General features: G+C 41.1%; 1 protein-coding gene across 2 annotated transcripts in view; it reads right to left on the reverse strand.

Moving 5' to 3' along the window:
* hbs (hibris) overlaps positions 1-27,581 on the reverse strand; it is a 30,092-nt gene extending 2,511 nt beyond the window's left edge. For both annotated transcript variants that reach the window (XM_015174332.3, XM_002049649.4), the window contains exons 1-9: positions 26,992-27,581; positions 2,443-2,952; positions 2,213-2,383; positions 1,855-2,145; positions 1,492-1,791; positions 1,137-1,427; positions 764-1,066; positions 413-697; positions 55-336 (exon numbers count right to left, since the gene is read on the reverse strand). In XM_015174332.3, coding sequence (XP_015029818.1) covers positions 55-336; positions 413-697; positions 764-1,066; positions 1,137-1,427; positions 1,492-1,791; positions 1,855-2,145; positions 2,213-2,383; positions 2,443-2,952; positions 26,992-27,031 — 2,473 coding nt within the window. In that variant the 5' untranslated portion in view covers positions 27,032-27,581. The remainder of the gene's footprint in view (positions 1-54; positions 337-412; positions 698-763; positions 1,067-1,136; positions 1,428-1,491; positions 1,792-1,854; positions 2,146-2,212; positions 2,384-2,442; positions 2,953-26,991) is intronic.
* Between the last annotated feature and the right edge of the window lie 385 nt (positions 27,582-27,966).

Here is a 27,966-nt window from a genome sequence, read left to right on the forward strand (position 1 = left end):
GTATTCAATGTTAGCTGCTATCGAGGATTGCACAGAAGATGCTCTGCTACTTACTCTGTACGACAAGGACAACACTCTTTGAGGCTGCTGGTCCACGTTGATTGTCCACAGTGCAAGTAAAATTGCCAATATCCCCACGCTGAACATTATCAATGTGCAATAGTGCGGTGTTGTTCTCAAATGTGGAAGTGGTGCGTGTGGCCAAATCGTAGCCAGGTCGTGACCAACGCACATGGGCTGCTTCCAGTGGGCGGGCTTGCACTTGACAGGCTAGGACAGCCTGTGCGCCAGATGCAAAGCTTTGACCCTCTGTGACAGAGGTAATAATGGGCGCATCTAATTGAAGAGCAAAATCAGCAACTGGCCAACTTATCGAGGTCGCCTTGGCTACGGCTACCCTATGACTACTTACATTCTACAATCACTTGAATCTCCAGCATGGCTGTGCCTTGTGTGTTGAGTGCCTCGCACACATAGACTCCTGCGTCGTTGCGGCTCAGGCGACTTATATTGAGACGAGGTCCATCAGATATCAAACGCTGGCCGCTCAAGGGGTTGCTGCTAATGGGCAGGCCATCCTTGGTCCAGGTATAGCTAATGGACATGGGATTACCACTGGCATGTAGTTCCACTTGTAGTGGTGCGCCTTCCACGCCCACAAAGCTGGTAATCTGGGCAACGTCGAACTTGGGAGGAACTATTCACGATAGAGGTGGCTATTCAGATGAGATATATCGTCACTGGATTGCTGGGAGGCACTTACAGAGTATGTCCAGGCTGATGGTCTCGTGAACGCTGCGCTGTAGCACTTCGTTGTGACTTTGACAGGTATAGATGGAGCCATCGAGATCTTGGGTAATGTTCACGTGCATCTCCAGTGTGGACACCGAACCGCCCCAGAGACCAGGCCTATTGGCCAAATTGAGTCCTTCCACTGGTATGCCATCCTTCCACCAGCTGATTTTCGCGGGTGGATTGCTCGAGCTGGAATCACAGATGAGTTTGGCTCGTATGCCGGGCACTAGGTTCTTGGGTGCAACACTTATTTTGACTGTCTCCGGTGGAACTAAATGGGCAAAGCAATCACAATAGATGAGGAACCAACCCAAACGGCTTGAGTCATTCAAATTACTTACAGTGTACGCCGAGGGTCTTTGTGGCGAATAATGGTATCTCGATAGCCGCATTTTGAACCTCACATTTGTAGATAGCATTGTTATCGGACGCATTCACCAGCAAGGAAAGCTCAGAGCTGATTTTGTTATCAGTCACCTTTGAGGCGGCATTCAAGCGCTTATCGTTCTTGTACCATTGCAAAGCGGGAGGTGGATTGCCACCAGCGGAGCTACATTGCAGTTTTAAAATCGATCCGGAGATGAGAATGTCACCATCGTTGTAGCCGGTCAGTAGAGGAGGCGAGGGAGGATCTATTGAACAGAAGCGGCTAAAGCAAATTGCGCGTAACTGACCCTAGGTTTCTGATTCACTTACACAAAACATTCACCGTGTGCGAACCCACAACATTCTGAGAGAGCTCCGCGTTGAGCGCATGACAAACGGTAATGAAGGTTCGACTCTGAGAATCGATATTCAAGGTAATGTTGGAGCTGCTCACCCAGCCACCATCAGCGCTGATTGTCGTCTTGTAGGTGCTGTTACTCAATGGACGCCCATTCATGGACCAGCTGATGCGCGCTGGAGGATTGGAGGGAGCTGTCACGCAGTTCAGCTCTACAGCGTCACCGACTTTTGCATGGGTAGCGCCGCTCAGGAAAACATCCTTCGGTGCGTCTGTATAGAAGGTGCTTGGTGTTACAGGCAACTGGGGACTTATAGCTAATCTGCGCAACTTACATAGGACAGTCAGATTAAGTTCAGCACGCAACGGAGTATTGGACAGCAGGTTTTTAGCCTCGCAGACCAGATTGGCGCCATTATCCGATGTATTGGCCGTGAATTTGTACACATTTTCCGAGAGGCGACCCGAAGTGCGTTGCGGTGAATTGATGACCTCGCCATTGCGATACCAAACCAACTGTGCTGGAGGATTGCCACCACGACTGCGACAAGCGATTTGAACCTCCTGGCCACGACGCAAAGTCTCACCTTGGCTGTAACCCTCAAAGAATGGCGGGCCAGGTGGGTCTGATGGGATGTGGTGGAAGGAAGACTTAGTTGCTGGCGAATAGAATATAGGGGTTTCTTGACTTACATAGCACAGAGAGCTGTACTTGAGCGCGCATCGGCACATCCGGAGGCAGCGCCTTGTGTCGCGCCTCGCAGGAGAATTCCTTGTAGTCATCGTCAGAGCGCGGCTGCAGATGCAACGTGGAGCTGGTGCGGAAACGCTTGGCCGATGTTTGATTTATTGAGACAATAGGCGCTGCAGGATGCAGCCAAGTTAGAAAAGGCGAAATGGACACGCTAAAGCTAAAACCTTACCCAAAGTCATCGGCGTCTCGCCCTGATACCAGACAATCTCTGCCGCCGGATTAGCATTCTCCGTGATGCACTGTAGCGTTAGGTTTTGACTCTCGATGACCTCCACCTTGGCATTGCGTGCATAGCCATCAATGGAAATGCTGCTGGGTGCTGCCACAATGCTGAGTTTGGCATTGGCGCGAATAGCCGGGTTGCCAGCAGCCGGGCCCACCTGGCACTGGTACTCAGCATCGTCCTCGAGCGTGGCGTTCTTAATTTGCAAATTATATATGCCATGGGCGGCATCCACCAACACCGAGTAGCGCGGAAAACCGGGAATTACTGCTGAAAAACCTAACGCGAAGCCATCCTTTGTCCATTGAACCTTCCCGGCGCGCGAGGACACCTCACAGCGCATCAGCGTATCTGTGCCCTCCAGTATTTGTAGATCGTGAGGGGTAACGCGGAACTTTTGCACAGCGGGCGAGGCGGCCGATGGGGTGACTACCTGGCCACTGCAGGTGACGCCAACTGGGAGAAAAGAGAAAGAGGAAATTCGCATATTGTTAATCGGCACGTTCGACAATTGCGCACGTAGTTGGCAACTGCAGCAGGCGGCAGCGAGCACCTAGTTCAATTGGCAACGCAATCGACGAATCGACCTGTCACACGGCCCAGTCACAGCCATAGTCACAGTCACCGTTACAGTTACCTACTTTTCGCAGCCCACACATAAAATAACCATTACTTAAGCGTAAGACCCAACGACGCAGCCCAGTCACATCTCACTAATTTGGAACAACTTTTATTTTATTTTTTCTTGTTTTTTTTTTTCTTATTTTTTTTTATTTGTTTCGCACACACATGGCTCACATGTGTGTAGGTGTATGTGTCAGGGCACTTTCAGACTGTCATTGAGACATGGACATGTCTGTCCGCCCGTCCGTCTGTGTCTCAGTCTTCATCATGGTCTGCCCGTTGCCAGTCTGTGTGTCGCTATATCAACCCACACCGAAACGATGTAGGTCTCCAGCTTGCGGCTCATTAGCATTAAAATGTCTTAAAGAAAAGAGCAGGCCACGTTCGATACCAAATTGAACCGACTACTTAGCTGTGTATGTGTTCGAGTGTGTCCGTGTGTAAGTGTGTGTTGTCGTCGACCTAATCAGCATTAGAGCAATCTACATAGGTAATACTTATAAAAGCACGCACAGTGTCACTAGGTCATACAAAACTTGTAAATAGGGCTAAAAAAAAACTTTGCAATAGCTAAAATCTTGAAAACTATATTAAATTAATGAAATAATTAGATGAGTTGCCTAAGGGACTCAAACATTCAAGCTCCAATCTTAGGATATAATATAAGGCAGCTCATAAGCATTACTCATTTATTAATGTATAAAAAGTGCTAATGAATGCCAACGCTAAAGGTTAAATTAATATTCAGGTTCATATATCTCTAATGACATTTTTATTTCCGAACTAGCAACTCATTTTTAAATCAATTTAAGTCACTCCATATTTCAAATTGGAATTTAGCTACTGCTATTAATTAACATTCAGAAAGCAACACATAATTCTCAGCTTATTTGAAACTTGACTGCCAATCAAAACAAGTTCAATTAGTTCCATTCCATTTAATTCAATTCCCAGACAAGCCAAAGCTAAATTAAACTGGTTAAAAAAAAGACAATGTGTTTTTATAAAAATATGTATAATTGATTGCTTAGTTTTTGTGCCACTGTGCGAGACAGGAACCAGCAAAGGCAAACATCCAAGCGCTGCGTGAGACGTGCCTACAAATGGTTCAACAAATAAACGTCGCTGTCGTGGACTTCATCAATGGATTAATTGATTATTTGTCGTACACAACAGCCGGGCCGAGGCTGCACGGTCTTGAAACGAGCTCAATTTCCGTTGGACTTGGGCACGAAATGAACTACAAATCAATATATATATACATATATACACATCTGCATAAAATAGAGCTATCCATTGGATATGATTTGGTAACAACGGAAACGCAATGCAGTGACCACCCGCAGTTGCAAGTTAGTCATTCGTTATTGTTGGTGTTGAGGGCGCGCTTCAATTTGCATAGGGCTGCATTAACTTGGCCCAAAGTTCAAGCAATTAAGACCAAAGACCAAGAGAGACAGTTGACCAACTGCAACTACCACAGCAAGAACATTTCCTGCGGCAATTAACCAACAAAAGCAACAACAACAACAACAACAGCAACAAAACTGCACAACTTGACAGGTTTTGCGACGACAATGACAACGACAACGACAACGACGAGAAAAACAGAGGCCAAGCCCAGGCCCCGTCTCCGGTTGGCTACAACTCATTTAGTGTCATTACGAGGTGCCTCCCCAACCCCTCTTGCATATACATGTAGGAGTTGGAAACAGAACTAGGAGTGGTCGAACTTACAATCAGTTAAATTAAACAGGCGAGTATAATGTTGGCATTATACTCATTTGGTAATATAAAATCACTTATCATATGCAACCCTGCTATGGATATTTAATCAACGATAGATTTATCGATAAAAATACAAGAAGGAGAAGCTCAGTTGTAAGCTAGAAGGGTCAATGAAAAGATGTGTTCGCTGTTGCTCGTTGTCTTTGAAATACATGTCGGAAAATGTACAATAATCATAAGTTTACGCTTGTTCACCAATTTCTCTAAATAAAATAATATGAACATAAAGAACTCAAGTGCTTGTGAAGGCCATCAAATGGTCATCCCTACAAATTTGGTGTCAGAAGTGGGATAGACAGAAATTGTGAAATTCGTAAATTGATTAACGAGTACAAACGTATGCAAGACTATTAATCGGAGCATAAAACGAAGCGGGTGCATGAAAATTCATTAAAATTCGTATGCCCTGGAAAAAATGGAAAAAGTCAAGAATCGTCTAGGATTAATGGCGACAGCGGCGAAGTATGCCTAGAGAGCTCTAGTAAGAGCGAGACAAACAGTCGTGTATTGCGTGACAGTGGTCGATAAGCGCAAGCGAGAAGGCGATGTTTTAAATTCTGCGTAGCAAAGGCTGGATAGCGCAAAATTTTCACTTCGTGATGAAATAAGAAGTTGCAGATCAAAGAGGCGAAGAGCGAAGAGCGCGGAATCTTTCAATAAAAGAGCGTGTGACTGGAACGTGCTTCAACACGACAACGATGATCACAGGGTGTATCAAGTTACAGATCAACAACAGAGTATGTTATTTCGTCATTATATGAAAATAATTAACTAGTTGTTGAGTAAAGAGTGTTAAATCAGTAAAAAATTTTCAAAGAATCAAATTATAACAAAGAAGAAATTAAGTGTAAGCAAACACAAAGTGAAAGTATAAGTTAAGACAGACGAATATAATAATTTAATAATTTCTAAAGTTGCTGAAAAAAAAAACTAAAATTTGATTCATAAGAGTTTAATTACTTATACCATTAAGTTAAGTACATTGAATTGTTTATTTGTAAGATTCAATTTTAAGCATTGTGAAAAGCGAGCAACGACGATAACAAAATGAACAGAGACGAAATTTTGGCGTTAAGAGTTAACGAATTAAAAGAAAAGTTATCGGCACTTAGTTTGGTAACAACAGGTAGAAAGCAAACTTTGCAAGACCGACTTTTAGAATATTATGGGTTGCAGGTTGACGATAATGAATCTGAGTATGACGATGCTGGGTCGGCTCATACCCGTCAAAGCTCACCAATGCAGATAGTCCGAACAACGTTTACATTACGCGACATTGAAGATTCACTCTCGCAATTCAATGGGTCAAATCAACCAGCTGTTGAAAAATGGATTCATGAATTTGAAGATAACGCTTTGGCAGTGCAGTGGAACGACCTTCAGAAATTTATTTACTCAAAGCAATTACTAAAAGGTGCAGCAAAATTATTCGTGCGCAGTCAGCATGGAATTTCAGATTGGATATCTTTAAAGCAAGCGCTATTGGAAGAATTTGGGACGGTAGTTTCATCAATAGACGTCCACCGCATGTTGCGGAATAGGCGTAAGCGTCAAGGTGAAGATTATATAGAATATCTGTATAGCCTTATGGAAATTGGCGGACCTCTTAACCTGGATGACTCAAGCCTGATAGAATATTTTATTGAGGGAATACCTGACTCGAGGAGTAACAAAAGTAATCTGTATCAGGCCAAGACTCTGCAGCAACTAAAAGAACAAATCAAGGTATATGAGAAAATCCGTAGTAGTCGCCCTCAAGCGTCTAATACGGGTAGGATGCATAACGATACCGAAGAAAAGAAACCTGACTTGAATAAAGAACGAATTAAGAAATGTTTCAAATGCGGCGATCCATCACATCTAGCCAGAGAATGTAGACAGCCAATAAAATGTTACAAGTGTGCTCAACCAGGGCATAAGGCAGCTAACTGTTCAGGATCGCGTGCAGTGGAGAAGAAAGAAGGCCAAAATGCGAACACGATGATAAACAAGGCCAACAGTAGTGGAAAATGCATTTTTAAGGAGTTGTCTTGTAAGAACATATGCTTCTCTGCATTAATCGATACAGGCTGTGACCTCTGTCTGATACGCGATGATATCCTTAAAGAGCTAGGAAAAGTTGAACTGAATAATGAAAAACAGTGTCTTGTTGGTATCTGTAATAGTGAGCTAAATACACTGGGAAGCTTTGTCACTCAAGTCGAAGTTGATGGTATCTTACTGGATATAACCTTTCATGTTACGAGCAGAGACGACATCCAATACTCAGCTGTAATAGGAAACAGCGTATTGAAGCAAGCGGACTTAATAGTATCGGAAAATTTCGTAGAATTTCGACCCAAAGTGAAGGACAATGCAAACGAGAGAGTAATTGACAAGACATCAACAATAACAGAAGATACTGTCGAAAATAAGAAGCCAGACATAGAGCTTTTACAAGAATTCAAAGATGTATGTTTTTTTGCAGAAAATCAGGAGGCTGAGATCGATCTACATCACTTAGAAAAACCTGTTGCAGACGCAGTTCAAGCAATAATTAAAAACTATTCACCTGAAATGAAGAAGAAATGTCCAATTGAAATGAAAATTTTGTTAAATGATGAGCGTCCAGTTTTCGAACGCCCAAGGCGCATATCACATGCGGACAAGTCTATTGTCGATTCGCAAATCAAAACTTGGCTAGAAGAAAAGATCATACAGCCAAGTACATCGGAGTATGCATCTCCTGTTGTCCTCGTTCCGAAAAAAGATGGTACCAAAAGATTGTGCTGTGACTACAGGCGTTTAAACGAAAAGATCGCGAGGGACAATTTTCCAATGCCCTTAATAGACGATGTGATTGAGAGATTGCAGGGCCAAAGTGTGTTTACTACACTTGATCTCGCAAACGGATTTTTTCATGTTCCAATTGAGCCAAATTCGAGAAAATTTACATCATTTGTAACAAGTGCAGGGCAATATGAATTCCTGTTCGTCCCTTTTGGAATATCGAACTCCCCAGCTGTATTTTCCAGATTCATTCATGCAATTCTTGTAGATCTGGTACAGGATGGTACAGTCGTAACTTATATGGATGATCTTATAATTCCCTCCAAGGATATAGATGAAGGTATCCAAAAGTTAAAGCGCGTACTGGACAGAGCAGCAGAGTTTAACTTGCGTATTAAGTGGAGCAAGTGCCAGTTTCTCATGAAGGAAGTTGACTTTTTAGGGTACGTTATACAGGGAGGCACAATAAGACCATCTGCAAGAAAAACCCAGGCAGTTCAAAATTTTCCTATACCGCATGACCGAAAGAGTTTGCAGCGTTTTCTCGGATTAACATCGTACTTTAGGCGCTTTGTAGAAGACTATGCGCTGATAGCCAAACCGCTCTCCGATTTGTTACGGAAAGACGTGCAATTTAAAGTTGATGAAGAACAACTAGTCGCATTCAGGCAATTAAAATCAGCATTAGTTAGTACTCCAGTATTGCGATTATATAATCCGAAAGCCAAGACTGAAGTGCATACGGACGCCTCAATGAATGGTTATGGTGGTGTACTCTTGCAAAAAGACTCGGACGATCAATTGTTGCATCCAATTCAATATTTAAGTCGGAAAACAAAACCCTCAGAAGAGAAGTATCATTCTTATGAGCTTGAGGTGCTGGCTATAGTCGAGGCCTTGAAAAAGTGGCGCGTTTACTTACTTGGCATAAAATTTAAGATTGTGACCGACTGTAACGCTTTCGCTTTGACCATGAAAAAACGTGGAGATATTCCATTGAGAGTCTCGCGTTGGGCACTCTTCCTTCAAGATTTTGACTACAGTATTGAGCATCGAAATGGCAGCAAAATGAGGCATGTTGATGCTTTAAGCCGCGTATCCTGTCTTATGCTTGAAGACTCACTGCAGCACAGATTGCAGCAAGCACAAGCGAGAGATGATTGGGTCCGAGCGGTGCTAACTGTTTTGGATTGTAGCACATACGAAGATTTTTATGTTAGGCATGGTATTTTATACAAGGATCCCATCAAGGAACTTATAGTAGTACCATCGCTGATGGAAGACGAAATCATAAGAATTGCACACAAGCAAGGGCATTTCTCGGCGAAACGAACTCAAGAAGCAATCGAGAAGACATTCTATATTCCGCAGCTATCGTCAAAAGTGCCAAAAATTGTAAAAAGTTGCGTAGAATGCATAATATCTGAGAGCAAATCAGGCAAGAAAGAAGGGTTTTTGGCACCAATTGACAAAGAAGACAAGCCCTTAGGCACGTACCATGTGGATCATGTCGGTCCAATAGAACAGACAAGTAAAAACTATAACTATATTCTAGTGATAGTCGATGCGTTTTCAAAATTTGTTTGGCTCTATCCAACAAAAAATACCACCGCAGAAGGAGTTGTAGATCGACTAAGACGGCAGGCAGCAGTGTTTGGAAATCCTAAGCGCATAATATCAGATAGGGGTGCAGCTTTCGTTTCAAACCTGTTCAAGGAGTACTGTGAAACAGAAGGTATACAGCATCTTACGATAGCTACAGGAGTTCCAAGAGGAAACGGCCAGGTAGAACGTATACACAAAATCGTAATACCAATGTTGTCTAAACTATGTCGTGAAAATCCTTGTAGCTGGTATAAGCATATTGATATCGTTCAACAAACAATCAACAGTACGCCGCCAAGAAGCACTAAAGTTTCACCGTTTAGATTGTTGACTGGTGTGGAGATGAAACTTAAAAGAATATCGGACTTGCAAGAACTATTAGAAGAAGCTGCTATAGAGGAGCTAAGTAACGAAAGAGAAGAAGTTCGTAAAGAAGCGCGGCAAAATATAGCAAAAATACAGCAGGAAAACCGAAAATCTTTTAATAAACATCGCAAAAAAGAGTCCAATTATAAAATAAACGAACTTGTAGCCATTAAGAGAACACAGTATGGTACTGGTTTAAAATTGAAACCTAAATTCTTTGGTCCATATAAAATAGTAAAGATTCAAAACCATGGTAGATATGACGTAGAAAAGGTAGGCGACCACGAAGGTCCAGGGAAAACTACAACTGTAGCAGAATACATGAAAAAATGGGAGCCAAATGCTAATTTAACAGAAGAGTCGTCATTCGGGTCGAATGAAGAGTCAGGATGGCCGAGTGTAGGAGTTGGAAACAGAACTAGGAGTGGTCGAACTTACAATCAGTTAAATTAAACAGGCGAGTATAATGTTGGCATTATACTCATTTGGTAATATAAAATCACTTATCATATGCAACCCTGCTATGGATATTTAATCAACGATAGATTTATCGATAAAAATACAAGAAGGAGAAGCTCAGTTGTAAGCTAGAAGGGTCAATGAAAAGATGTGTTCGCTGTTGCTCGTTGTCTTTGAAATACATGTCGGAAAATGTACAATAATCATAAGTTTACGCTTGTTCACCAATTTCTCTAAATAAAATAATATGAACATAAAGAACTCAAGTGCTTGTGAAGGCCATCAAATGGTCATCCCTACATACATATGTACTTATACATTTGTATATGTATACCTTGGCATATGCAAGAGAATAAGCAATGGGTAATTGTCACACATGTGCAAGACAGGATGGCCAACAAAGAAATCCTTGAAGTGTGACAGTAGGAAGCACTGGCAGAGCACAGTTCAGAAAATAAAGAAGAAAACACAGGCTGTAAAGTGAAGTAAATGAAAGACGAACAGAAGGTGGCTAAAGTAAACCGGTTTACCATTTCATTCATGCGTTCTGGCCGGTGGCCAGTTGCCAGTGGCCAGTGTCTGGTGGTCGGAGGTCGGGGCGCAAGGAGTCAGCAGTCAGCAGTCGGTTCTCAAATGCTCTTCCAAGGGGCTGTAATTGTCAACTAGGCCCACAAATTGTACGCAAACTAAACTAACAGCTTAACCGCAAAACCGTTCCATGCCGGCCGATGTTGATGATGCCGATGCCGATGCCGAAGTCGATGCCCATAACGATGCCGATGCCTCTGCCAGTGGCGATCCTGTGACTCCGTCTCGAACTCGGCCACAAGTTAAGTGAGTGTGTGAGCTGGCCTAGGCGCAAAGCTTGCTAATAGTTTTGAGCATGGACTACGTATACGTGTGGCAATGGCAAGCGAAGCGCAACGCCGGATGTCGCACTAATGGTCAGCAGCGCAACCCCTTGCTCGCACATTCCCTGCTCGGGCGCCAACCTCATGTGCACTGTACTCCACGCCTCTATGCTTTGTAAGTTAAACTATCTACAAGTCATTAACTCATATAAAGCCAGCGACTGTCGCACAGCAGGCAGGCAACAGGCCAACAACGTGTGCAACAGAGACCGAGCGATGTTGCTGTCCACAGACAATCCATACTGAAGTGGCCTGGACCTAAACCTGAACCCGGCCCGGGGAACTGCTACTCTCCTATTCTCGTACTCTGGACCAACGCACATTTTGCTCAATGCTTTTGTTTTTTTTTTTCTCTCGCCGTCTGTTGTCTGTTGTTGTTTTTATTTTTGTCTTTTTTCTTTCTGCTGCTGCTGCTGACGCTGCTGCTGATGTTGCTGCTGCTGATGCTGTTGCTGCTGTCTTATCAAGACCAGTTTCCAGTTTTGCCGCTGTTTCTGTTTTCAGTTTGCTGTGTTTGCCTGCAACTTCAGTGCGTTAATGGAAAATATTGTGGCATATCACAGGAAATCCGGTGAGGTTTTTTCTCGCACTCCTTTTGGCGTCAGGACACTTAGCGTGCACACAGTCAGCAACAACATGAACAAGCACAGCAGCAACAACCACAGGAACAACAACAACACGAATGACTTTGACAAAATTAACGGTCACATAAATCTTTGCCATAGAGCTTCTAGGCGCTCTTTGCGGCTTTGCGTTATAAATTTAATTAAAATTTCTTCCTTTTTTTCCAATGTTTTTGTTGTTGTTGTTGCTGTTGTTTTTCGTGGCGGGTTTTGTTAATTTAACAAATGTCTTTTATTATATTGATTAAAGCGGCTTTGGTGTCAAATTTGTTGTCAGCTATGTTAAGCGCCCACAAAGTGTTTGGAATTGTTTTAAATGGCGCTGCGCAAGGATTTCTGGGTAGCCATGACAATTATTTTCTACATGTGGCTTAGAGCTCACCACACCACACAGCAGCAGCACCAGCAGCAGCACCAGGAGCTCTCCTCACCGCGCGTGGATATGTGGAAAGGCTTATAATTTGAAAAGCAGCTAAGTAAATGGTGTGCACTCGATGCTGAGCCGCTTTGGCCAACAGATTGTTGGATCATTTTCCTCCAAGCTGCTTTCGTTTAACCATAAGCACATGGAAGGTAGCGCATTGTAGCTAAATCTCAAGAATCGTATTATTTTATTTGCAGCACAAGATGCTTAGTTATTTCTAGAGCTCATTCCTAATTTAAGCGAATTGTGTGGCCACAAATAGATGCTCAAATTTCACAGCATGTTGTGATATTTAAAATAGTTTTTTTTTATCATAAATCCCAGCCCGCATTGCCGTCGTCTATCAATCTTCGTAGCGCAGGCAAACTGGTTTCTTTGACTAGAATATCAACGTCATCACATTTTAAAAATATTAATAATCATTTCTTATATTTTTTGGATACGCATTTCAAATGGCAAATATTTATCATTGATAAAGCGTGAGATTATTTGTTGACTGGATGTCAATAATAATACATAACAAAAGTATTAAATCAATTGAACCATTTATGAATGATACGTTGGCTTGCTTATTTATTCTTCTATGCATATACAAATATACTTATTTTCGTATATTGATTCGCTTTGAACTTGTTTTTCATCTTTTCAATAACAAAATTGCCAGCACCCTTTATCCAGACTTCATCTTTCATATTCACTTGCTCGTCGATTTCAATATTCTCCTTTATTGTCTGTGCTCTCGGCTATCTTTATGGCTCTGCCCAGCCTCAGTCCTTCCCCAGTGTCACGGAGCGAACATTTAATGTTCGCCTTGGGCACGCTTAATAAATTCAAAATAAAACGCATTTGACTCACGCGAATCGCACAGCCCACAATAACATTCTCAATGGCAATGGCGTTCCCGGAATTGGTCTCCTTCCCTTCCCTCCCTCCCGCTCTTTCTCTCAGTCACTTTCTCCTGCCGCCTCTCTGAGCCTGCGAAGCTTTTGGTAAATTTCACACAAATTGCCGCATTACCAAGTCTGTCTGACTATCTGTCTGTCTGTCTGTTTGTTTGTTTGTCTGTGTGTGTTTGTGTGCACTGATTGAATTATAAAATTTGCAGCTGAACAAATGTGACCAGCCATATCGAATGGTTACACACACACACCAGCAACACCCTTCCACTACCCGTACCCCTCTATGCGTCTGCCTGCCAAAAACGGACAGGCTCTTTGGCAGCGACGTTAAACTAATCAACTAATTTGCTATGAACTTTGCGGTCTGCACAAATTAGAGCGCCATTCTCGGGGCAGGCCAGTGCCCATTGAGGGGCAGGAAGAGGAACAGAGGAACAGGCCAAAGTAACCCAGCCAGCCATAGCATTAACATTAATTATTTTCTGCTTCATGAGCATTTTAGATGAACATGAACTGGAGACTGGAACGAAGAAGATGTGCACCCGGCTACTGCTGCTGCTGCTGTTCCCGCTGCTCTATGCTCAATGTTAACCGGCGCTTTCATCCTTAATTAATTAATAAAAATTATTGCCCCTTTTGAACTCTGCGGCTGTCAACTATTTTTTAAATATGCAACAAAATACTTTCTGTTTTATTTCATCTATTCTATTTTTTTGGTGTTGTCTCTGTTCGACCGCAGCACGAAAAATTGTTTTGAAAATTGAAAGTATTTTGCGGCAGACCCATGCGGGCGGGGCAATTAGTAAATTAAGTCTGGCATTTGGAATAGAATTCTTTTCAACTCACAATTTAAATGCAAAAATTTTTGGCTAAGCACCCAAATTGTTAGACATGAATCCCAAATTTAAAAACCCATACCATATAAGCAGCAAATGGAGCTCACAAACTTTATCAACAATATAAAATACATTTGAATATTTGCATTAGTGAGACAAAAACAAAAAACACTAAAGCTGAACAACACTTTTGAAACCAAATTTAACAGCATTCGGAAGAGCCGAAAAAATAACAAAACGAAATACAAACCAATTTTGCCGTATTTTGTTGTTGTTATTGTTGTTGTTGTTTATTTCTCATTTTTTCATAATAAAATAACAAAGAGCTGTAATAGATTTGATGATTTTACGACTGTAAGCCACTCAACAAAACATTCGTTGGTTTATACGTTCGTCCGGTTGTCAAAGCCCGTCCAAGCAATTTTGTTGTTGTTGTCGCAGATGCGTGGGCTAAAGATCTTTAACACCCACACATCCCGCTGAGCCGTCGAAGGGGAAATATGTATTTTTGAAAAAAAATTGACAAATTTTATTAGTCATAAATTTTGGGAAAGCATAAAAATCATAGACAACACCTAGGCCAGAACCAAAAAAAAAAAAAAAGAGAATAATAATATTATAAGAAAGCTGCGTCGGCAGTCTATGAAAATAAATTAGCCAGTGAAAATATATACATACTTATATATAGAAAAGAAAGTTGGAACAATATAGCAATGAGGAAGAAGCGCCGGTGCCTTAAAATATGCAACAAAATATTATTTAGTGCGCTCGTAAAACTTGGGTGGGTGTTTGTCTGCAAATGGGCAAAGTTTATGGCACTTCTTGTCCCTAATCCTGTTGTTGTTGCTGTTGTTGTTGCTGTTGGTGTACTCTGTGGCAGGCAAATTAAATACAATTTTTTCGGTTTTTTTTTCTTGTTGTTGTTGTGTTAAGTACAGCAAAGCTTCAGCGAGGGTTGGCGTTGCTTTTAACGCGTTAACTTTGGTTCTTAACAGCAAGACTACCGGTCTTTAAGCTATGCCCACACTCCCACACACCCACAGAGACGCAGAGCCGACGAGCGGCAGCTGTTCCATTGACACAACCCACAGCGCTGTAGGGTGTTTGAATAAGAAATCTAGCGAGCTCGGCCATTTCAAAATGGTAAAGCAATACACATATTCATACATAACATATACTCATAAAGAAATCAAAATCAACATTTAGCGCTAGCCACGGCTTAGAAAACCAGTTCGAGTGCCACTAACTAACTGAACCGTCGCCACAGCCTACGTGCCTCAAATACGGGTTTATGAATGGCAACCGCCATATGAATGGCTCACAAAGACGACAAAGACGTGGGCCGGCAGCGACGGACAGACAATCCCCTACCGAACGACCGGCGCGTCGTGGCTCTGAGCTGTAGCGCATATCAAACTGAATTTTAATTTAACTGGCCAATGCGAGGGGCTGTTTGAAGCGTAGCTCCAGCTACAGCTACAGCTCTAGCTTAGGCTATGTATCTACAATGAACTGGTCGCTCTGTCTCAGGCACCCAGAGCACGCACCTGGCTTTGACTTTTTTGCCCGGCTTAGTTTAATGCGCTCTGCGAATTGGCGGATCGACGGATCGACGGATCGACAGCTCTGGCAGCGATCGACGGCTGCACTTGTCGTTTGCCAAATGCCAAGACACGAAGCCATTGCATGCCACACTTGGCTGTTGCCATTGCCGTTGCCGTTGCCATTACTGTTGTTGCTGCTGGCTGGTGTATGTGGCAGCTGCATAATTATAATGTCTGGGCCCAATTGGCCCGCTGGCTTTGTATTATATATATTTTTCTCTCGCTTTTCTGAATGTCTTGACTTGCCGAGCTGTGTGTCTGTCTGTCTCGCCAAAAGGTCAAACTACATATTTTTGCTGTTTTTATTGACATGCTGAACTTTTTAGACGTCTAAGTGTGAGACTTAGAAATGAGTTTAGCCTGTAACTGGGTTAGAAGTATTTAAAATATCATTGTATAAACAAAGTTAACGCTCAAATTATAATAAAAAGGCATTTAACTCAACTCTTGATAGCAATATATATTTAAAACAAGTCATAGATTATAAAATGTGTCAAATAAATTTTGGTTAATAAACAAAATTTTAGCCTTCATAAATAATCGCATAACACAAAACAAATTTTTGTAGGAAACTGCTTAACATACAAAAAGCATAAAAACTGTGCATAAAATTTGTAAATTAATAAACAAAATTAAGAAAATATCAGAATCGTAAATTCAAAGCCAGTTACCTTGTTTCTTTTTAGTATCAATTTTGCTAATCAATAATTCCCGGTAATTATACAATATTGCATTTAGCTTAATGTTTAAACTTCATGGGACTGCAAAAAATGCTGAATTAATAACATTTTAAGCGTACTATTTAAATTTATAGGATTCGGAACTATCTCACTCCATTGCATTTTTAAGCCTGTAGCTCTTCTTTTTTACTCATTAAATCAACTATAAATAAGTATATGCAAATATTATGTATGCAATTCCATTTGATTTTTATGTTGTATTATTTTTGTATTTTATTTTTATTGCCTTGTACCCGCACGCTCACGTAGAATCCATGAATGAGTTTGCGGGTCTGTTGAAAAGTTTTTTAGTTTATTTTCGAGTATTGTGCTTGCCTTTTTGTTTCATATTATTTATGTATACAGATTTAAACTTTTTAACTGTGGGATTGTTTGTTTTCAGCTTTATAGAAGCCAGCTCGTTTGTTTTTAAAAAGTTTAATGGCCGTCTGATTGCAGACCAAAATGTTCGTATTACCTATTTATATTTTCAAGGATGTATTCATTAAGTTTTAAGCTTTATGCATGTATGTGCGTGTGAACAAATGCGGGTGATGTCCATAGATTTTATATCTTTTATTTAAAAGCGCAATATATGGTGTATATAAAAATCACGATTTAATTTTTAATCTAAGCCCAAACGTCGCTTGGTCTAAGAACTGAACACAGCCAGTCAAGCGCGTCGGGCCAGAAATTCAAGTTATCTGACGGCGTTTTGAAAACTGTTCGAGCATAACAACTGTCTTCGGACCGCAGCCAAATGTTAGATAATCAAGCGACACCATGGCCAAAAGATACGCTCGCACTGCAACATGAAACACGGGCACACTGGTCAGATTAATGGCTCCAAGCTGATTAGTTTGAGGCCAAGACAAGAGACAAGACAAAGGCCAGTCAGCGATGGAAGCCATAATTAAGCAAAGCCGCCGCAGTCCGCTGTTTAGTCTGAATTTGTAAATTATAGACAAGCCGGGTGGGAATAATGCTCCACATGCCCGCCAACCAAAATGTTCATTTGTCAAAATTAACACGCAGCCAAAAGCCAAGAGCCAACTTGCCGCTGTTGCTGTTTCTGTCGTTGTTGTTGTTGTTGTTGTTGTTGCTTATCTGCTTGTTGCTAATGTTAAACAGTTACTAACTTAAAAAAGATTGTTTCAGTCACGATGCGTAGGAGCAGTCAGTTATTAATTATTTAGGCACTTTTATATAAAACTGATACTCCTACTGATACCCCTTAACCCAAATACGACTTTGTAAGTATTTGTAGATATAGTTAAAATTTTTTAATATTTTTTAATTATTTTTAGCTTGAGCTTCAAGAGTTTTACTCCAAATCACTCCGTTAAATATAAATGTACTAAAATAACTATCCAAGAGCATATTTTTTACTCCTGCATTTTCTATAGAAAAGCTACAAATTTTCTAAAAAAGTTTCAATTTATCAAACGAGCTATAAGAGCTTTGTTTTTTTCCCAGAGCTATTTTTGTCCATATTTGGTAAATTTTCAATTACTATTCAATTTGACCCAATATTTGACATTACTTATTATGCTTGTTGTTAACTCTTGCAGTTATTCTAGGTAATTGCAAAAGCAAATTGAAAAAAAAAAAAACACGACGTTTAACAATTTTCACATTGTCGCGTCTTGTTATTAATTCAATTTTTTATTTATGTTGTTTATTATAAGCATTATTTCATTTTTGTTTTTGTTTTTGTTTTTTTTTTTGGGACACAGTTAACGTACACTTTTGTGGGTTTTCGGCCAGGTCTTTCTGGCAGTTTAATTGAGGCAACGGAGGGGAAAGAGACACCGTCAACTGCTGTTGTCCAAAACCGGCTTAGGCGCGTCGCACACACACTCAAGTAAAACAGACAACTCATAGCCATCCATCATTATGAAATTTGTGTGTGTGTGCTTAACCACGTTTGTGTGTACACGTTTGTGTTGAAGTATCGGGGCGAGCTGCACCTGCTCGCATTTAGCTGGCCTGGGAAGCACAAGTTAAAGTCGAAGAGGCCTCCTTCATTGATAGTTTCATGCACTCGGAGCTCAACTTTCGCATGCGCAAAGTTGTCGGACAACATATGCTGACCATCCAGGCACAGTTCCAGCGCTCCAACTCCACTCCATTTGAAGCGGCGATCTGTGGTAGCTGGAACCGGCCCAGCTGGCTCGCTTCAGCTTCTGTTTTTGCTGTGATTCTGCGTGCTATAGTCTGGGGTCTGGGGTATCGTTCGGGTTATTTTATTTTGTTTTTGTGCGCCCAACGTAAGTTAATATGACTTGTAGCACGATGATTGCTTCCTGTGGCAGAGAGTGACTCGAAAACTCGAAAACTCGCACGACGCGCTTAGGCGCTGACAGCGACGCTGACGACGCTTCATCAGCTTTTGTTGGCCAACTTTTGCGAGCTGACTTTTTTTATGAATGAAAAATCGCTGCTGCTGCTGCTGGCGCTGTCGTTGCTGTCGTTGCTGGCGGAAGTAATAAATTAATTGAGTAAATATCGATTCGCACTGCTGCTAGGGCTGCCCTGTTAATTGGCAGCACTTGAACAACATACACGAGCGAGCACGCAAACATACTCGTACACTTAACCAACAATAGAGCATAGAACTTGCAGCTCTGAAATTTGAATACTACCATATATATCTCATTTCTATTTTGCATAGTCAATTCGGTTTGTTTAAGGGCAAAAGGATGTAACATACATTGGAGTAGGGTATCTGGCTACCAAGATCCAGAGCTCGTCAACATGAACGTTTGTCGCAGTCGTCGTCATCGTCGTCGTCGTCATCCTCCTCCAGCAGATTAATGACCATTGATAGCGCATATTCAAGTGCGCATCGAGCGTATATTAATGCAGCTTGATAATTTATTGAAAGCGCTTCTAATGAATTTTTATGTTTGCCTTAAAGCAGCAGCAGCAGCATATTGGTGAGGGGTACTTTGGGTGCTGCCAAAGCGCTACTAAGTGCCTTTTAACGGCTGCTTCCGCCAGCGTTTGACTTGTAATTTGGTACCTAAAGCGTTTTTTATGGCAGCTTTTATAGCAGCATATGCCAACAAGCTATGTCATGGTGCGTACTAAACTTAATTAATTAGCCAACGGCGTTGTTTTTACCAATTATTTCAAGTTCCTTCGTCAACTTGCTCAAATAACTCTAGTTTAAGGTCGGCAACTAAAAGGTGAGAGAAACAACTGCAGTTTAAATATTAATTCACATTTAATGGCACTTTGTGCATGTATATGGAAGCAAAATTTCTGACTTATTTGAAGATACCTGTCCCCTACTGTATACATGCAGGCCAGCAGGATACTTAGATGTGCCTAGAGGGAAGTGCCTTGCACAGCGAGGCGGCTTTTAGCTGCATGCAGCAAGCGTACAGACGGATAAGGACTCACTCACCCTTCAGTTATCTTAAATTGGCCGCAATAAGTTGATTTTAGTGCTGAATTTATTATTGGATCATAGAATAAACTAGCCTGTGGCCATAACGTAAACTATTTTATGGCATTCAATTAAATTGTGCAAAAACAGACGACAAAAACATTGCCCTAAAGACAAGAGTTATATATGCAAATGAGTGCACTAAGAGTATATAATGTTCCGCCCACATATTCTGTTTACAGTGCGAGACACACGCAGCTTTTCATCAACATCTTATGGCCTGCCTCCGCGTTCTCCCATAAATTACAGTTGCACTGGCTGCTGCCGCTATAAACCGCTATAAACAACATCCGCAGCCAACTTCACACGTTACAGATCTTTAACCCAATATTTTGCAGAAAGTTTATTATTTCGTCTGTTTTTTTTTTTTTTTTTTTCTTTTGTTGCTGTTGTAGTTTTTGCTTTTTGAGGTGTTGGTTGTTGTCGCTCTCTCCTGAATATTGCTGCGACCGCTTTATCGCATTGATCTGAGCGTCATGCATAATTGCATATATCAGATGCAAACACCTAACTGTACACATGTTGCTATAGGTACATATATATATATATATATATATATATATATAAATATACATATATGCTCGTTACGAGCGGCCCGTCATAAGCAGCGACTGCAGCAACAACCAGAAAGCAGCGGCAACAACAACGGCAACTGTTGCAACTTGTTTGCAGTGGCTGCGGCTGCTGTTGCCGTTGCTGCTGTTGCTGTTTGCTGCAGTTGACGCCACCTAACTGTCAACTTTCTTTTTTCGCCGGCGCACATAATTACAGCCAACCGTGTGTGTGTGTGTGTGTGTGAGTGCCTTTGTGTGTGTGCGGTGTATTAAGTTTTACTTGCATGCAATTAGCATAAAAAATATCAACAGAGCTTGCATTTATATAACGCTACAAATTATGCATCATTGAAACTGCCACAGCAACAACGGCAACGGCAGCTTCAGTGGCAGCGGCAGCGGCAGCAGCGCCAAATTGCAATGACGTTGAATAATGACCGAAAATGCAATGGCAACAGCCGCGAACTGCCACCCCGACTACCAGTTACCAAGTGGCAGTGGCAGCCACGAGCCGCGCCAGTTGCCACCGCAGTTGCCGCAGCTCCAACTTCAGCTTCAGCTGACGACAGACAAGCGACGATGATGGAGATATAGATGCAGATGCAGACGGAGATGCAGCTGGAGACGCTGAGCGCATATATGTACGTATGCTGGAGTCGCCGACAGCTTCCCATCACCGTAGTAGGTGCCGTGCCACAGACACCTCACGCACGCCCACTCCCACTTACACTCCCACTCGAAATCTTGGTGCATTGGCTGCAAATCTGCAATTGCAAACATGCACACACAAACAAACACGGCTCGATAGGCATAGAAATTGTGCTCGAGATGTGCAAATAGAAATGTGATTCGGCAACATTTACAAACATAAAATAATGTTAGTAAATATGTATCATTGCAAATATATTCTTATTTACTGACTTTTAATACAATCAGTTTAATTTAATTGCGTAAGAAATAAATGTATACCTTTGGCGATGGCAAATAGTAAAAATGTACTAAATAAATATACTTAGAATATCCCAAATTTACTTCAATTCGTATAAATTCATATAAATTTGGTATTTGGGAACCACATTTTACTATATAGTATAAAATAATCTTGACTTGACAAGATAAGCTTGGTACATATCATATCTTTTTATTGTTACTATTAATTTATTTCACTAGATATTAGGGCTAACAGTTTTAAATGGATTCATTTGAAGGAAACCGAAATAAAGTAAAATATCCAATTTATAAAAAGAAATCGACATTTGCGCAATTTTTAAAATAATGTGAACGTCATATTGTTTTTCTTGCTCTCTTTTTTCGAGCGTGTGAAAGCCATAAAAGTCAGCAAAATAGGGTCGCATAATAACAATATCGATGATACGAACGTGCCCATCTCTAATTCACACATATGCAGGAAAAAACATGTGCATGTCATGTGTATGGGTTTTGTGTGTGCTTTGAAAATAGGCCCAGTTGGGAGATTGGAGGGCCACGACACGCATGAATAGATGCATAGACAGCTCGACGCTTTGAAAGCGCATTCGTAGAGCTCTGCTCGGGGTTTTACTCACTTGACGCGCAAAGTGCTGCAAAATAAGCGCAGCGCTGGGCGCACATAAAGCACAAATATACAAATACACATACGCGCACACACACACACACATGCATGCAAAAACAAACAAAATGAAAGCGTATAGCAGTTAAAAAACACAAAAAACAAGCGGAAAAAAGTTATATAAAAAACACAAAAAAATTGGTTCAATTTAGCACAAAGACAACACTAAGGAGGGGGAGGAGCACATCAGGCAGCATTGGCAGCATCGGATCATGATGGGCATATGGGCCTATTCGGAGCTCAGTTCAGCTAGGTTTTCTTTATTTTCTTTCTTTTTTTTTTTGCAGTCCAAACGAACGACGACAACTCGTTAGCACAAATTTGCTATGAGGGGTGTTTAATGGGCGGGTGGGAGTTGGTACTAAGGTACGGGGGGGGCGTGAGAGCCGAAGCAGAGAGGGGGTTTGCACTCCTCACTGCTGTCAACGCCTTTTAAATGGGCAGCTACGAAAAAGCTTTTTACAATAGAATGAAAATCCAAGCAGAACGCGTTCCCAAAGCCGCCGCCAAAAACAGGAAAAGTCACTCCACTTTGTTGTTGTTGTTGCTGTTGTTGTTGTTGCTGCTGCTCTTGATGTTGATGTTGCTGTTGATATTTTGGCAAATTTTCATAAACTGTTATTTATTTTTATTGCACAAAGAAAATGTAAGCAAAATAATAATACAAAAATAGGAAAAAAATACAAAAACAACAGCAAAAGACGCAGCAAAGCTGCGAGCAATTTTCTGCTGCTTTTCGTTATTATTATATTTTTTGTCGTGTTAATTTTTTTCGATGTTGCCGTTTTGCTGGCAAAAGTCTGTGGCGGAAGTGAATTTGCAAAAAAGACAACAACAACAACAACAACAGCAACTACACACACACACACACGCACACACAGAAAACACGACGAAAAAGGAAAATGTTGTGCGCTTTTGACCAGCCCCAGCCAAAGGCGGCACAAACAGAAAATGTTTGCGAAACACAGAAAAACAACAACAGGAGCAACAACTACACACATATATAAATTTATATTGTATAAAAAGAGTGTCAGACTGAGCGACTCGTTGAGTACAGGCAAATATGCATAAGCCAACAACAGGAACAACAACAACAACAACAACCACACCAGCAACAACAAGAGGCACAAAAACAACATCAGCAATAACAACTTGGAAGCGCATTTTATTTACATAAAAACAAATGACCAGCATTTTGTGCGGGTCTCCAAGTTGCTGGATAACATCGGATAGTCAAAGTCAAAGCCGGGAGTGAGTTGTACAAATGGACATTTACAAAAACAAAAAAAAAATGTAAGACAGGGGTTGTAATTATCCAACATGAGAGATGGGGGCAGCAACAGCAGCAGACGAAACCCTCAACAGAGTTGCACACGTTGGTAGGTCTATTAGGTAAATGCCTCGGCATGGGCCTGGACCTGGGCATGGGCCCGGCTCAGAGCATTTTGGAATTTGCTGGGAAAGCTGCAATCGTCAGCCCCAGCATGAGCTGGCAAAGACTTAACTATGCTTGTATGACAGAATTGTGAAAGGATGGCAACAGAATAATCTGTAGATAGCTTTTACTTATAACTAGCACAAGGTACACAAGCCAAAGGAATCCAGCTGCAGATATAGATAGACAAAAGTAGCCAAGAATGCCAGCAAAACTGAAACTTATTTAAAATGAGCTGAGTTGGCGGGTTATAATTAAAAATATAGTGCAAATAAAATGTTGACAGAATTGTCGAGGATTCGAAGCTAGATATTTAATGTGATTTTAGTTAATATCTTAAATTAAATGTGAATAATAATTGGTGTGCTTGTAGTAGAAAATTCAACAAGAACTAAAATCGAAAAATTACTTTTATTTCTGAGCTATTTTGTAATCTGAAATCTTTAAAAGGATGTTGTTAACTTAGCTCTTCATTTGATCGACTTAAAAGTAGAAAATTTGATTATCTATAATTAGTTAAACTAAACAAAGTAATGGAACCCTCAAAATAATTGAAACACTGCAAACTCGAAGCTCTCAGCCATATGCAGAGCATCGCTTAAGAGCTCTATAAGAATATTACACAAAAGTTTTGGGCCAGTTCCAAGTGGAGCAGAGCCAGATTTTGCTAAGGCAATTGCGGTCAGTTCAGGTCTTGTACCGGTCCACCTGCCTCCCCCCCCTCCCCTCTTTGCCCACTGCTCATGCTGCTTTTAATGTTCTATGCTGCACTCTTATATGTGGGCTGTCTGCTAACCTCCTTCTGTGCCCGCTACCGCTCCGCTCAGCCTCAACCCACAACCTGTTCAACATAATTCGCAGCAGTTTTTTTAATCAGAGCAAGTGGCTCACTGGACAAGTACTCGTAGTTCTCGGGCTGGTACTCGGGCTGGGACTCTTAGCAGCTGCTGTTGCTGCCCACCGATTAGCCGTAGCGCTTAGCCGGACCAGTTCAATGCACTGCAAAGTGGTTGCGTATTATAACCCACACACAGACACGATGGTGGCGCAAGTTTTAGACAAGTGCGTCAAAAGTTTTATGCCAACGCAGATTTCAGTTACGGCTTTAAGTCAAATCGGTGCTAAGTCCAGCTATGAGCCGAGGGCCGTCCGTTTGCCGAGGTTTTAGCTTTAATTCAATTTGCCTAGGTAAATCGCTGGGATTATATAGCAAAGTCGGACGTTTCATCTACATACTCGTACTCGCACACACATACACACACACATTCTATACACATCGCATAAACCTACATATTTGGCTTAAAGCTCTGTACGCCATCTGCCCCCCGTCATCCCCTGCTGTTGCCCATCAGCGCTTACGAGTGTGTAGGCAAAAGAGATTTGTAAATTCTACACTTTTTTTTATTCAACTTCTCACTCTCTCCTCACCCTCTCATCCTCTATCTCTCGGCTCCCGCCTCGTCTTTCAGAGCTTAACCACATCCTCAATTTTTCTAGTTGTGCTAAAAAGCGAGTGAAGAAAAAATGAACGTAATCATAATTTTTGTGCCGTCTTTTGTAGGTTGGCCGCTTGCTACACATGTTGAAAATTTGACTGCCTCAAACTGTGTTTTGCTTGCCCCATTGCGGGCTCTGGGGCAGGTGTATTTCTTTTTAACAGCCTGCCTGCCGGTTTTTTTCTACTTTTATTTTGTGTTTTTGAGTTTTTGTGTTTTTTTTTTTTTTGCCTGCCCTGCCAGTTTGCCAGTTTGGCTTGTTTGCCTTTTGCAGCTTGACTGGTATTAATTTTGAACGCGTGCAAATGGAGCTGGTGCCTACGACCACATGCCGGGGCAGCTGCTCCTGCTGCTCATGTCCATATCCCTGGGCGTGCGCCAAACGCAGCGACAGCCCGAGCAACTGGAGCTGCGGTCATAACGATGCCAACTGCAACTGCTGGGGCCCCCCTTAAACTGTTGTCCTGACGAAGGTTTCAAATTAAAATGATGTGCCACAAAATATTTAAGCAATTTTGTAAGTACACATAATGAATATGTACGAAAATCGTTATGTCAAAAATCTTTTCAAATTGCTCTTAATGGCTTTTTCCTCTTTATTAACTCAGTTATTTTGTAATAAAGCGCAATCAAACTGGGATATAGCAATTATAAAGGAAAAGTGGGGAGTATTGGACAATCAAATTGAGGGCGTTTTAAATGTATCAGTTGCATTTCCTTTTTTGGGTTTCGCACATTTGACAACTTTTAAAAGAAAATCAGAACTATTTAATTGCTTTAATTCAAATGCTGCTATTTAAAAATTTTCATTTCTAAAATTCGGTTCTTGCTTTGGAATATTTATAAACAAAAAATAATAAGCTGTCACAAATAAATGGAAATAGAATTTAATTTAATAAACTATCAACAATTTGTTAGAAACGTGTATTTTAATTGTCATTTCTTCGTATATTTAATTATCCTATTTTATTATTGCCGTGTAATTTCTCCCAAATCTATTTCTATACATTTTTTTGTCTTCGCGCCACTTTAAATCGTTAATGCAAATACACGTTTATTTATTTAAAGCTTCTATTAACAGCACGTTAATTAAAGATTCTCAATGCTCACTAATAAATTCGTCATGTGCTGTAAAATCATTAGGACTGTGTTAACGAAGACTCGATGACAGCAGTTGGACCGATCACATCTGAGACTCTTAATTTGATTTCCAAACATTTTCATCGGGATTTTCATCAATGCAGCAACTGAGTTTGGCCTCAATTCATTAGCATTGGATCAAAAACAGAACTTTGTAACGGCCAAGCACAAATTCGAAACTTGTTAAATGTTTTACATTTTTTATGCAAATAGTTTTCAATTAGCAGTCAAACAAACTGCTGGGCAACAAAAGCGCGGCTGACTTTACAATAAAAATGCAAAATTGCAAATAATTAAAAACAGGAGCAGCCTGCAGCCTGCCGACTGCAGCCTGCAGCAGCGGGCAATAGCAACAACAAAGTGAGATGGCAAAAATTAAATTATGTGTGCCACAAAGTTCGCCTCGAATTATGTCGCATAAATCAAATAAACAGCAGCAGTGGCAAAAAAGTAAAAATATAAAAATAAAACAAAAAAAATATATATGAAGAAGTGGAAGAAGAAGCAACAGCAGCAGAAGTTGAAGCTGCAAAAATGTTGAGGAAAATAACTGAGAAAAAATTTATACGAAAAACTTTTGCATTTAAAGCGAGCCCGTGGGCAACAGCAGCGCGATGGCAGAGGAGGGGGTGGCTGCTGGCTTGGTGGCAAGTGCGCCGTGTGTTAGCGCAACACTTGGCTATATCCAAAAACAAAAAAAAAATACCAACAACAACAAAAACAACGAAAAGCAAAAAAGAAAAAAAACAGCAATTTTTATACGTATTCGTATTGTGAAGTAGAAACCACAGTCAGCAGTGGCAGCAGCGGCAACGGGAGGCAAAAACAAGTGTTTAAATGTCAACAGCAAACAGAAGAAAAACCAGCAGCAGCAACGGCCCCAGACAGGCCAGACAAAAGGAGTTATGTGCGAGTGTATCCGCGGAGTCTGCGGAGCCACACAATTCATATGGAAAGATAAGCGCTGCCGCGTCTGCGTCTGAGACTCATCTTCTATTTTATATGTATGTATTTCAGTTTTTTTTTTCGTAGCCCAGTCAAATGTCATGAACTTTTTGGTGCGCAGTCCGCAGCGGTCAAAATACAAAATAATAAAAAAAAAAAAAAAGATAGACAGCAGCGCTGCATCTATGAGATACTTTTTGGCGCACATAAGGCGACGCTTCGCTTAATAACTTACCCGAAAGCAATGCAAATGTCAAAGATATCCAAAACTGCATCTTGCCGCCGTTTGATGTGTATATTTGTTGTTGTGATTTTTAACTATTTGATTGGCCGCGTTGCTCAACACGTGGAATTTTTTCTATATTTTTTTGTAGCTGTTTACAGTTGCAGATACTATTGTATCTTTTGTGTTTAATTGTAAGCGGCTGCCTATTTTAGGCTTGGCCATGCATTTGAGCCATGCATTTGGGCAAACATTTTGCGCAATAGACACGAAGTACACAAAGACACACACACACACACGCGTACACTCACACACGCACACACACACTGAGCGTAAGCTTGTTAGTTAATTCTAACTGTTAAACTAAATTTGATAACCTCTTAGGGGTCTTAGCCATGCAAATGCTTTTTAGCGGCTTTCAGTTGTTTGCGCTTTGTCGTTAATTTCCAACACGTTTCGACTCGACTTTGTTTTGTTTTGATCGTTGTTGCACTCGACACGCTAGAGACACACGACGTACATAAACAACGCGCAGACCGTTGAAGACTAAACGCAGATACAATTGCCGCCTCCGTAGATACGTTCAGCCTGACAGGTCCAACTCGAAGCGCCGCTCACAGACGATTGAAGCGAACTCGAACCTTGAATCAGGTGGCTCACAGAACGAAGCTGCAGCCAACTCGAACTCAAACGCGAACTTATACGAGGCAAGCGAGGCGAGTCATTGACGGTTTGAGTCATTGCTAAGCCAGTCATGCAACGAGAAAGATGTTGTGGCTAACCAACTTTTGTTGTAACCATCATTAGTATGAGTTTTCCCTAAAAAAAAAAGGTTTAATTAAATTTTTAAAATTTTTGCATAACAAGCTATATACCTTTTAATTGAGTTTCAAAATTATTACTTCTTTCAACATTTTTGGCAATTTTTGTCATTTTTCTGTGTATCTCTCAGTATATCTAAAAACGATTTCAGGCTCGTTTCAGCTT

This window comes from Drosophila virilis, chromosome 5, assembly GCF_030788295.1.
Source record: "Drosophila virilis strain 15010-1051.87 chromosome 5, Dvir_AGI_RSII-ME, whole genome shotgun sequence".
Lineage (NCBI taxonomy): Eukaryota > Metazoa > Arthropoda > Insecta > Diptera > Drosophilidae > Drosophila > Drosophila virilis.